The following is a 13469-nucleotide window of genomic DNA, read 5'->3' as shown; positions in this document are numbered from 1 at the left end:
GAATATGATAGGAAATCCATAAACTAGAAGGTGACAGGGGACACACACTGGGTTTTAGAGTACATAAAGTACAATTTACATGAAGAGTTTGTGGTTGTTTTCAATCCTGTTACAATGCAATCTCCATTCTTAGAGAACCTTGCCACATCCCACCTCTCTCTTAGTCCATTTCTGAAATAAATAATCACCCTAAGCTAATTTTTTGGAAAATGAATTGTGTTCCAAGTCACTTCTCTGTGAACTGCGAGCCCTTATCAACATACATAGTTTTGGAATGATGACAAGGACAATACTGATGAGTTGAAAATGTGTTGGTGTAATCTCTGTGAGAAACAAAATAGCAAGGTCAGTGCAGAGCAGTGCAGAGCCCCCTTTACATGTTATAAAAAAGCAACATAAAAGGAACCACAAGCATCTCAGTGTAATGTGATTTAAGAACCTGATGATCCAAGTCATCTTGGAAGCCGGGAAAGGTAATGTGTTTGAGACACGAAACTTTTATTTTCGAGCTTCTTCATAAACTCTTTAGAATGAAATCCTGTATTCATAATGAAGTTCCAATAAGTTTAGCAGGGTTTAGTCCCAGGTATCCTCAGTCACTGAAAATGTATTTGTTAGTTTCCCCCCCTCCCCTTCCTAAAGTTGATTGGCAAGCACAGTTGGTCCATTAAGCACAATGAGGCAGCTGCTACTCCCTGCTCCTGCAGAGTTTCTGCAGCTGCCTCCCTTTCCTCCCTTCCTTTTCACCCACTGTGCAATCACTACCTCACCACCTTTCTCCCTCCCTCACCTCATCTTGCACTGCTGCTCTATAACACAGCCCTGCCTACACCCCTCCTTGCCTCATCTCATGCTGTTCTCTGCCTTCCCTCCACAAAGCAGCAGTAAATGCACAAAACAACAGGACTCCTTCCTAAGGAAGATGTTAGTATTGCTACTCCCATCACAAGGGACAGAGGGAGATGGGACAAGATGAGGCGTCTGTGGGGAAGCAGGCAAGTGAAAGTGAGAGCAAAAATGCCCTGGGGCAAGAGGAAACGAGGTACTCCTACCCTACCTTTGCCACTTTTTCAGCCACCACATTTTCCCACATACTAGTGAGATATGTTGGGAGGTGGGGACAGAATACAGTTATTGTGTGGTGATGAGTAGCCCAGGCTCTACCACCAACTAAAGGTAGAGGAAAGGACTACCTATCTTCTGATATTGCTGCTTCTGCTCATACCCCATTGTGTTTCTCCTCCTACAATTGCCTCTTCTCTCTCTGCTCTCCATTTCTGCCTTCCTTCTGTTTAAAGCAACACTGGACATCTAAGGTAGTGACTGCCACTTTAAAAAAGTAAATGGAAGAGGTGAGCAAAAGAGGGGAATCAAGGAAAGAAGGAAGGGAAGGTGCAAAGTAAGGTGCAAAGGTGGAAGATGCAACACTGCCAAGGGAAGAAAAAAATGCATGACAGTGATAGCTGAGTTCTTCCATAAACCAGGGAACAGGGCAGCTTGGTATTCTGCTACCTGAAGTAGCTGCCTTATGCTTTGCTCTGCTGAACAGAAAGATTGGCTTTGTATAGGGAAGGTTGGGGAGGGAGGGAGGGAGACAGCTCTTTTTTAGCTACTTCAGGCCCAGGGGTGTAGCTGCAAGGGGACAAACTGACGGTTCTGCCACCAAAATAAGAATTCTTCCCCACTTTGATCCCTCCCCTTCAGTTTTCCAGTTTCTAGCTTAAAACTTCAGTTGAACATTTAGAAATAGAGTTTAGGCATTCAAAGAAAAGTTTCAGACAAATCTGCCAAGGGGATGCAAACACAGCAATTAAGGGGTCTAAGTGTGAAAGATTTTCAACGTTTCATTCTTTGCTGTACTAGAAATTTGAGGACAGAAGAAAAATTTCACTGGAGCAAAATTCTTATGGGGAGGGGCAATTACATCATTGTGCCCCTTTTGGAGATTCAATCTACTTGGCAAATGACAGGGGATTGAGACCATTCACAAGAACTGGATTGTGACTGGTGAAATGAATTCTTCCCCAATTCACCTTATGGCAGAATCCACCTCCTCACAAGTGTGTGCAGCCTATATTTTGATTTCTTAAAGGATCACAAAAGTGTAAAGGGACATAAGACCACTTCCCTCTCTCATATCCTCATGGTGTCTTTCCTCTGCATGCCAAACCTCAACTTCACCTGAGTGAAACATCTAAAATCCTGTGTGTTGGTGGGGTGGGGGGGGGGGGGGGGAAAACACCACAGTGGAGGTTCATATAATGTTTATAATGCCTTCTTACATTTAAAACATTGTCAGCCCCAAGAAAGGCGGTATCTGTGGGAGCCTGAAGGCAGGGCTTTCTGTCATAAAATGCCTTTTGCCACCATCATTCATGTAAGGCAGCAAGTGTACCTCAAAGTTTATGTTTTTACTAGAGAGCTTCAGATCAGTGAAAAGCACTTCTCTCTTTTCCTGACAACTATTAATTTCTGCAGGCATTTTGACAAACTCTCTGTCTTGTTCTGTGATTTTGTTGTCGCTGGGTGCCTTCAAGTCATTTCCAACTTATGGCCATCCTAAGGTGAACCTATCATGGGGTTTTCTTGGCAAGATTCGCTCAGGAGGAATTGCCATTGCCTTCCCCTGTGACTGAGAGCATGTGACTTTGGCCAAGGTCACCCAGTGGGTTTCCAGGGCAGGGTGACCAGACTTTTCCAAGGCATGTTCTGCCTTTTAACTTTCTGTCCAGGAGGAATTCCAAAATTTCCCCCATTTGGAGCCTGACCAGGGTGGCAAGACTTGGCCCTCCTTTTCCAGGACCTGTCCACCGTTTCAACCTTTCTGTCCAGGAGGAACTGCAAAATGTCCTTCATTCTGAACATGATGATTAAGAAGCATGGATTTACATTGTATGAATGTTTTGAGTTTTTCTTGGGGTCATGTCCTCCATAGTGGTGACCCTGTTCCAAGGCCAAGCCAGGATTCGATCCTGGTTTCCATAGTCCTCTAGTGCAACACTCAAGCAAGTCCTCCAGCCTTAGTGCACCTGGATGAAGAAAACACCTGCGAGTCGCAGGATGAGGGACTAGAGAGGCTCCAAGGATGCTTGGCACTGGCTTCCTTCCTTCCTTCTTTCCTTTCTTCCTTCCTTCCACGTTTGCTTCCTTCTTTCCTTGCTTGTTGCTTGCTTGCTTGCTTCCTCCTTTCCTTCTTCCCCCCTTCCTTGCTTGCTTCCCTCCTCCTTTCCTCCCTCCTTCCCTCTCTCCCTCGCTTCCTTCCTTCCTTCCTTCCTTCCTTCCTTCCTTGTTGCTTCCTTGCTTGCTTGTTGCTTGCTTGCCTCCTTCCTCCCTTCCTTCCTTCCTTGCTTTCCTCCTTCTTCCCTTTCTCCCTCCCTCCCTTCCTCGCTTCATTGCTTCCATCTATCCTTCCTTCTTCCCTTACTTGCTTGCTTCCATCCATAATTCCTTCCTCCCTTCCTCCCTTGCTCGATCCTTCCTCCATTCCTTCCTTCCTTCCTTCCTTTCTCCCTCCCTCCCGCCCTCCTTCCCTCCCTTCCTCGCTTGCTTGCTTGCTGCTTGCTTGGAGTTGTCGCATTCCCGGTGCGCTTCGAGGCGAGGAGAGGGAGGGGGAGACCAGTGAGGGCAAGGAGGCAAGGAAGGGCAAAGGCTTCCCCGGAGCTTCGCCTCCCTGACTGCCCATGTGCAGAGGGGGTCTGCGCAGGCTCCGCACCAGCCGTGCACATGCTCAGTAGCGCCATGGAGCCTTCCCTGATGCAGGGCTCGTTCTGAGAGAGAGCGCTCCGCCGGCGAGAGAGAGCGCCATTGCTCTGGTCTCCCCCTTCCCCTCCCCTGCCCTTTGTAATCATGGCCCGCGGAAGGCTCCCCGGACGCCTCCGGCTATAAGAAGCCTTCCCCAGGAGAAGAGGAGGAGGGAAAGGAGGGCCAGGGGGGGAGGCATCACTCACCTTTGTGGTAAGTCCCCCCACCACCTTGGACTGCTGGGGGGTGGCTTGGTGGAGGAAGTCTGGAGGGGGAGGCTTAGGGAGAAGGGGCTTGGAGGAGCCCTCCCTTCCTTCCTTCCTTCCTTCCTTCCTTCCTTCCTTCCTTCCCGCGCCGTTGCAGAGAGGAAGCTGCTTTCAGCACCTTGGACAGAAGCATCCTGCAGCCCTCCTTCCTCGCCTGTCTCTACTGGGCCCCAAAGCAAAAAAGGGGCTCCTGGGGGCTGCCAGGTAGGGAGGGGAAGAACAACTCCCCTCCTTGGTTTCTATCATGTTATGCTCTGTTGTTTTTTTTTAAAATCCATGGTTTATAAATATTTGATTAAAAAAGGTTCATGTGTAGGTATGCTCTCCTTCATACATCTCACTACTCTGTAGTTATGTTATTCTGATGTATGGTTGTGTTTTTATACATGATCTATAAATAATAAAAAGGTGTATGTTTAGGTATACTGTCCTTCATTCATTTCAGCTGCTTTATTTCTATTATGTTGTGTTTATTTATAGATGCTTTGTAAATATTCAATTATACTGTCCTTCATGCATCTCAGCTGCTTTATTTCTATTATGATATTCTCTTGTGTGAGTGTGGTTTTTTTAATGCATGGTTTGTAAATATTCAATTAAATAGGTATAGGCGTAAACATGTTATTATGTTTGTTATTCTGATGATGGTTGTGTTTTTATGCATGCTTTATATAAAAAAGGTGTATGTTTAGGTATACTGTTCTTCATGCATCTCAGCTGCTTTATTTGTATTATTTTATTCTGTTGTGTGTGTTTTTATGCATGGTTTGTAAATATTCAATTAAAAAAGGTTCATGTGTAGATATGCTCTCCTTCATACACCTCACCTGCTTTATTTATAGTATGTTATTCTGATGTATGGTTGTGGTTTATGCATGATTTATAAATAATATAAAAGGTGTATGTTTAGGTATACTGTCCTTCATGCATCTCAGTTACTTTATTTATATTATTTTATTCTCTTGTATGGTTGTTTTTATGCATGATTTATAAATATTCAATTTAAAAAGGTGTATATTTAGGTATACTCTCCTTGGTAACTACCTTATTTATATTATTTTATTCTGTTGAATGGTTGGTTTTTATGCATAATTTTGAAGTATTCAGGTTTGTTTTTTTAAAAAAATGTGTATGTGTAGTTATGGGGGATTGGGTTTGCACTGCTGGACTGGAGGGATATTGTATTTTTTGTGATAGCCATTACTATTTTATTAATAATAAAAAGAGCTTTCACATACAAAGTCCTGGCTATGCTACATTTCAGACATTCACAAGATGCAGTTCTTTACCTTTTAAATCACGTATGAAAGGGTCAAAAGAGAAACCTCAGTACAACAGACCCTTGAAAGGGATATCATCATCATCATCATCATCATCATCATTTCTTACCCACCTCTCCCTACAACTGAGGCAGTGAACAACAACAGTTAACAAACACCATCAGTCAAAAAGGCATCAGCTGAATCACACACATCAGTTAAAAAAGACAAGCAAAATATAAACATATTAAAGCAACCCACATTTAAAATTCATAACTGAAAAGTCACCATTTAAAAAATCATCTGGATAAGCTTGCCAGAAGAGACTGGTCTTTAATGCTCTTCTAAATCCAGATAGCCAATTCAGCTGTTGAATCTCTTCTGGCAGGAATATATGCTCTGTTCTCCTTTTGGGGTAGAAAAGAGTGTTGTTATTGTTCAAAGAGTTAGTCCTGTTAGGATTGTCCAAGGTATTGGATTCCGCATCCACCAGATACGATGTGAGAGCTAGACAGTAAAGAAAGGCAGGAAGGAAGGGTGCAGTGAGGTAGGAAAATACACAAGAGTGCCACCAGGCACCAGACTGGAGAGATAAATATTCTGAAGGAATCAAGAAGTTGGTTGGAGCTGTATTCATATCATAAATATCTGGTAACACACAAGTGAGCACACAACAATCACATTCATATCAATAACACATGTTGAAGGTGTCTTGAATGTATGCTATTGTTATATATTTCAAATATACATTATTGTTATGCAACTACTTGTTTTATTTTACTTTCAACATGTGCTATTGATATGCATGTGATTGTTGCATGTTCATTTGTGTATTACTGGATACTTACTATATTAATACATCTATCCAACTTCTCCCCCCCCCCAATCTGCAATAAAGAAAGGGGACAGGAAGAAAATCAGCTCATTTGAAATGTGGTGCTGGAAAAGAGTGCAGAGGATACTATAGCTGGCCAAAAAGACAAACAAGTGGTTCCTTGAAAAGACCAAACCTGAACTCTCCCTGGAAGCCAACATGACTAAATTGAGGCTGACCTTCTTTGGCCATGTCATGAGAAGGCATGACTCATTAGGAAAGATAATAATGCTAGGGAAGATAGAGAGTTTTAGAAAGAGAGGCAGACTACACACTAGATGGGTAGATTCAATCAAGTAGATCACAGACCTGCATCTGCAGAACCTAAGCAGAGTAGTAGATGACAGGGGGTCTTGTTGATGTATCATCCATAGGGTCGCCATGAGTTGGGGTTGACTCAAGGGCAGTTAACAACAACAACAGTTGATCAGAGACATAGCAGTCAGGAAAATCAGTATGCAAAGGGATCTTGTAGCACCTTTCAGATTGAAAGAAAGAAGCTGGTAGCATGAGCTTTCATAGGCTTAACCAATTTCCTCAGATGCATACAGTGGAGTGGAAAGTCCAGAGACAGACCGATATAAACAGTTTGTGTGTGAGAATGTTAGCTGAAATTCAAAACCTTGTGAATATAGAGATGAAATACCAAATCCAGTTTTAATGATGGTCATTGGGGGACAAAGGCAGGAGGAAGGATGTTGCCCAAAGCCAAGGAGAATAGCTAACCATATTGGAATGTAGTGTAGGAACCAGAGAGGAGGGTGCTCTTCTCAGGATGGGGGTTAGATAATGCTAAAATGTATCAGGAAACAATATTTATTATTGTTATAATTTTGCAAGGAGAGGGAAAGGGCTTTAACAGAAACCCTCTGTTTAATCAAATGAAGGAGGTCTGTTTGGCCTGAGAATTATGTTTTAGGAAGAATCTCTTATACACATGCACATTTTCTCTCATTCCCTCTGTCTTTCTCTTTTCTGACCCTTTGTGAGGGCATCAAAAGTGGAAAGTCTTGAAAAGAAAATGGTTGTTCTGTCCATTGTCTGGCCTTGTCACTTAGAAGGGAGGGTAGGAGGAAGGTAAACAGGAGCCAAACTATGCTGGTGAGGTTGGTGTGTGGAGAGGAGGAAAGGGACACTTGGTGTCAAAGTTAGACAGGCTGTCCTTAAAAAACAGCAGCAGCCAACTGCTTTTGCAACATAGGTGCACAAGATGAATCCCATGTCAATGAAAAAAATGTCTTTAGCTACATATTTGTTTTCATGTTCATTTTACAGCTTGTGCATGAGGGCCCTTTGCACTTTGGGATGTTTATTTCTCTTTAAACTATCCACTGATGATTTGAAACACTTGCAAAGGTCACAAAAGTCCCTTGTTAGTGCATATAGGAGTGCATGGTAAGGGAGATGTTCTTGTTACATTACTGAGAGAATGGAGAGCCCCATGTCTACTCATTTGGCTGGGAGCCCCAGTTGCTGTTGCTCTGGGCATAAGAAGATGCCTCTTCTGTTGCTCTTGGAAGGAAGACAAGAATGTCTTCTGTTGCTGCAACTTAATGGATATAAATATCTTTCTCCTTTTAAGAAAAATGTAGGCAGCCTCTGCATTTGGAATAAGGAGGAGAAGGAAGGATGGAGAGACAGAGGTATGCAGCTGGTGCTGTAAGATTCAATCACTTTGCTGTAGAGAGCGAAGGCTGGCAAAATAACTGCATATGGCACTGAGATCATAAAATTCAGAAAGTCCCCCCCCCTTCCCAAACAGTGCAGCTAGAAGCAGGCAAGCAGTGTTTAGTATTGAACATGAACACTTAGCCCAGCTGGAAATCCATTGATATGAAATAACCACTAAGCAAGTGCCATGCAAATACTGTGTAATACTGAAATATTATTACTGATGCAGATCACCCTGCAGTTTCTGTTTCCCTTTGCAACTGGCATAATAGATGTAAGGCTGATAAAAGTGGGTTAAGTAATGATGTCTTTGTTCATTACAATCAAAGATACATAGTTTGGTTAATGTTTTAATTGTGCGGAACTTAACTAAACATTTTAGTGACAATATGAAAGTTAATAGTTTAACTTTCATATTGAAGGATGAGGCCATGAATTCATATTCAATTTCTTCTTAATTATGAGTGATTAAAAAGCCGCAAGCCAAATCAAGTGCTCATCTCCATTACTAAGCTGAGGGAACTAGCATTGTCAAAGACAACTCCATGGCCATGTGGCCAGCATGACTGCATGGAATGGTGTTACCTTCCCACCAAAGTGGTACATATTTATCTACTTGCACTTTTACATACTTTCAAATTGCTAGGTTGGCAGAAGCTGGGACTCCTGATGGGAGATGTGGCGCTTGGGTCTTGAACTGCTGACCTGCCAACCTCACAGTTGTCAGAGATGGCATCTTAACTGCTGAGCCACCATGTCCCTGGATTTACTCTAGGACCCATTTATTTGCCTTTTAGTAGTCCATGGTATCCACAGAACTCTTCTCCAACACCACCTTGTAAATGTCAGCTCTTTCTCTTTCTGTCAGCTTTTTTCACTGTCCAGCTTTCACTGCCATACATAGTAATTGGAACTATGATGGCATGGAAAAACCTAACTTTAATATTCAATTATATATCTTTACATTTCAGGATATTGCCTAGTTACTTCATAACTGTCCTTCCACATCCTAGCCTTCCTTTGATTTCTTAATGCAGTCTCTATTCTGATTAATGCAGTCTCCATCATCTACCTCAATAATTATATAAATAATCTGTGGTCATCTGTAAACCTGTTCAACTGTAAACCTGCTTTTGTACTTTCTTCCTTAACTTTCTTCAGTAACCATTCTATGTCTTTGCTATTTTTTGATAGTATGATAGTTTTATTTGCGTATCTTAAATGGTTGATTCCCTTCCTTCAATTTTTTTTGCTCCTTTTTCTGAGTCTAATCCTGCTTTCTGTATGATACCTTTGGCACACAAGTTGAACAGAGTGATAAAGTGCAAACTTGCCAACCCACTTGCCAAATGGAAACCATCCTGTTTCTCCATATTCTGTGCTGATGGTAGCTTCTTGTCCAAAGTACAGGTTACACATCGGGACAATCAAATGTTGTGGCATATCAATTTCTTTAAGAAAAAGTGATCAATAGTTTTTCATAATCTACAAATTAAAAAGCTTTGCTATAATCTATAAAACACAGACTGATCCCCCTCTCCCCAAAAGAATATTGTCTGGTGTGTGCTGTTAACATGTTTGTAATGTGATCCCTATTGTGTCTTCCTTTCCTGAACCTGGGTTGGACATCTGGCATTTCCCACTGTATATATGGTATTTATGGTAGAAGTCTTGTAGAATTTTGAGCATCTCTTTGTTTTCATGGGAGAGTAATGCAACGGTCCTGTGGTTACTGCAATCCGTGGTGCCCCTTTTTTGAAGACTGGAATGTATATTCAGTATTTCCATTCTGTAGGCCATTGTTTTGCTTTCCATATTTGTTGATAGATTTTACCTAGCTGTAAAGTAGATTCTGTCTTTGTAGCTTGAAGCAGGTCTATTAGTATACGATCCGTTACTAGTGATTTATTTCTCCCAAATGGTCTGAGTTCCACTTCACTTTTTAAAACTGTGGGTTCATCTTCAAATGGTTCTTCCTTGAATGAATCCACCATTCTTTCATCATTTTTATATAGTTCTTCAGTGTATTGTTTCTTTTATTTCTACTTGGTCATGTAATGTGTTCCCCTGGTGCTTGTAGAGCATCTGCATTCTTAGTTAAAGTTTCCCTTTGATTTCCTGGATCTTGTGGAAAATGTCTCTTCGTCTTCCGTTGGTTGTTCTCTTCTGTTTCTCTGTATTGATTCTTATAGTAATTCTGTTTGTTCCTATGCACAGATAATTGAACAGTTGGATTCAAGGTTCTGACTCCATTTTTGTCTACTTTTAGTTTAGCTTCTTGTTTGTCCTTAACTGCTTGAAGAGTTTCATCTATCATGCATTTAGGTTTCTCTTTCTTTTTGGCTGCTGTATTCTCTTTTTGCATTCCTCCCTGACAATATGTCTGGCTTCAGTCCAGAATTCTTTTTGCTTCTGGTCAATTAGGCCTAAATCTATGTTTTATATTATCTTTACATTCCATGGGGGCATTCTTCAGGTTGTATTTAGGCATGATGGTTGGTTTAGTGTTCTTCTTTAGCTCTGTTCTAATTTTTGATATCGACAGTTTTAATATTCGCAGCACAAAACCCTGGCTTGGGAGCACCACTCTGCTGGTTCAGAGTATGAGGCAGGCGAAATGATTACACTGTCTTTGTCTTGAGGAAGGCTGCTTTATTTAAACAAGTAAAATAAAAGAAAGCAAAGGCATATATACACACTTTCAAGACATAGGTACACACTCTAGATTCAGACAGGCATGTAAGAGAAAGAGAAATGTAAGCATATATACACACTTGGCCACACATAGCTACAAGCCGCTGCAAAGCAAAAGCATTTGTTTAACAGCAACATATATATTCTTCCTAAACTTTCTAACACACCATCACATCATCTCACAGATTTTGGGCCAAGCAAAAGAGAGACATTCTCAACTACTGAGTTGTTTAACCAGGTGCTGAGATGAGCTGGAATGTCTTATCTTCTTGCACTTTTATGTCATTCCTCCATCTTCTCCAAATACAGGGAGAAATTTCCTTGAACCATTCTCTAACAATGTAAGCAAGGCCTACAAATCTATAATGCAGAATGAAGCCTGAACCATACTTTTTGCTAAAGCCATAAGCTCCAGACCTAACAACAGTTTGTGACCTGTATCAAAATCTACTCCAATTCATGTTTTTGCAGAAAGAATGGAGCTTCTCCATCTTCTTCTTCCAATTATGTAGTCTATTTGATTTCTTTATTGGCTATCATGTGACGTCCACACATATAATTGTTCCTTTGGTTGCTTGGAAAATGTGTTTACAATGAACAAATTGTTGGCCTCACAAAATCAAATCAGTCTCTCTCCAGCTTCATTTTTTGATCCTAGGCTAAATTTTCCTACAATGTTTGATTTTGTTCTGCTTCTTACTTTTGAATTCCAATCACCTATGATTAACAAGTCCTGTTTTGTTGTGTGATTGGTTTCTTCCTGGGCTCCAGCACAGAATCTTTCTATTTCTTCTTCTGCCTCTGTAGTTTGAACAGAAAGTTGGATTATTGTTATATTGTTGGGTTTTTCCTGATGACATATTGATATGATTCAGTCAGACTTTGCATTATATCCTATGACTGCTATTGATACATCTCTCTTCACTATTAATGTCACTCCATTTCTTCTTAAACTTTCATTTCCTGAGTAAACCACTATGTAGTTATCTGACTCAAAAGGTCCCATTACTGTCAACTTTAGCCTGCTTACCCCAAGTATTGCAATGTTTATCCATTCCATTCCTTCCTTTAAAAACAACAAAAACAACAACAACAACAATTATGTCTAGATTCCCCTGATTCATGCTTCTCACATTGCGTGTTGCTATCATATTTGTTGTGCAGATTCAGACTTTCCTTTCTGCTTGGAGCACAACTGCTAAATATCCTGGCCTGAGTCCATCTGAGTCATTAACCACTGTGTTGCTCATAGTTGTTGCTCTGCTGTACCTCAATAGTTTGTTGAGAGCCTACCAGACTGGGATTCTCATCTCCTGACACTATCACTTGTTTTATTTTGGATTGTCTCATCATAGGGTTTCTAGGATAAAATATTTTCAAAAGAAGCTTACTAAAAAGTGTTAACTATGGTGCCACTGCCATTGTCTCTGAGAGATCTTCCACAAGATCAGACCCCACTACTGCTGCTGCCAGGTCATTATTTGGCACATTTAGTCAAGGGCCATAACAAAAGCATGTCTGAAATGGGAGACCCTGCTAGCAGCACTGCTGCCGTCAGCATAGATCCTTGCCTCCCATGAACATGCAGTCCCACCACCATGGAAAGGTAATGCCATTGGTGGGATTTGTAGGGTAGATTCACTAAAATCAATGCGTCTTAATCATAACAAATTTGTTAACAATGGTTTAAAGTGTTGTGTTCCAAAGTATTTTTTAAAACCATGTTTGAGCACTATTCTTTTAGTTGAGGTATGATATAAAAATAAAATACTGAAGAATATGGGTCAGTTTAGCTCCAACCCTATGTCTTAGCTCATTCTGATAATGAATTCATTTTGCAAAGTGTATGGGAAAAATTAGAATTAGAACTTGTTGTAAGTTTATCAGACTGATAAATTTTCACCAGCCACCTTTAAAGTTTGGGAAAGTCAGGTATGTTATATCGAGTAGCTGATTGCCAACATAATATATTTCACTATTTACAGTATTTAAAATGGAGCCTAGAAAGCTTATGTTTTGAAATGCTACCTACAGGATCCTCAGCCAACATGGCCATACTGCCTGGGGCATTCTGAGAGTTGTAATCCATTTTTTTTTAAGCTATGATTTTCAAAGCTGTTTTCTTGTTAGGTAAATTATGAGACTTTCACATTCATAAGATCTCTCTCCCTCTGTCTCTCTTTTCTATCACAGGTCAACTTTCTTCTGGAATTCAACTCCCCACAATGAAGTTTTTACTGGCAATTCTTGTGTTTGTTTTTTTCTCCTTATATATTGAAGAAGTCTATTCCAAAGAGAAATCATCAAAGAAAGGAAAAGGGAAAAAGAAGCAATATCTCTGCCCTTCGTAGGTTTCTTCCTTTTAAAAAACATAACTGTTGATGAAAGTGTTGATTGTTCTGTAACTAACAAGAAAGCATACCAAATTGGTAGACTGGTAGTTTTCCAGTAAAGTGAGGCAGCATTCAAATAGTCAGTAGCTGTTCACAATAATGTTCACAACAAATTTGTGTTGAAGATTAATTAAAATCTGTGCCAGTATAACATGTTATACTGGGACATAAATATTCAGAATTAGAGAAAGCACTGAGTTATCTAATGAACTGTAACACAGAAACATGTCCATCTGCCTCATATTGATTCAATATATTGGTCTGTGTAAATAACTATGATCAGATGATCTGGGATAAACTCTCCAGCATTTTCTAATCTCAACTAGATGAGCCAAGAATTGCATCTCTCTTGTTGTTTTAATGTAAAACATTTGCTCTGTCATATCAGATCTATGGTCAAAATAGGACATCAAGCTGGGATTATAAAATGATAGTCAGATGTGAATATGTGATCAAAATCAGGATTTATATTTTAAAATATTTATTAGTTATTCCATTTTATTTATCTCAAAACCGGCATGCCATCTGAAGGTCCGGTAGATAGCAGGTACAGGTGGGTTGTCCCTAATGA

At 40.6% G+C, this 13469-nt stretch overlaps 1 protein-coding gene across 1 annotated transcript in view; it reads left to right on the top strand.

Annotated features, from left to right (window-relative positions):
• The first annotated feature begins 4119 nt into the window (after positions 1-4119).
• The window catches only part of GLRB (glycine receptor beta), a 49342-nt gene continuing 39992 nt past the window's right edge, over positions 4120-13469 (top strand). Inside the window, 2 exon segments of the mRNA XM_042470292.1 lie at positions 4120-4211; positions 12699-12852. Of these exon segments, the coding sequence (XP_042326226.1) occupies positions 12731-12852 (122 nt within the window). The 5' untranslated portion in view covers positions 4120-4211; positions 12699-12730.

Source organism: Sceloporus undulatus, chromosome 5 (genome assembly GCF_019175285.1).
Source record: "Sceloporus undulatus isolate JIND9_A2432 ecotype Alabama chromosome 5, SceUnd_v1.1, whole genome shotgun sequence".
NCBI lineage: Eukaryota > Metazoa > Chordata > Lepidosauria > Squamata > Phrynosomatidae > Sceloporus > Sceloporus undulatus.
Note: the sequence above shows the minus strand (reverse complement) of the source record. Positions and strands in the feature narration are given on the sequence as shown.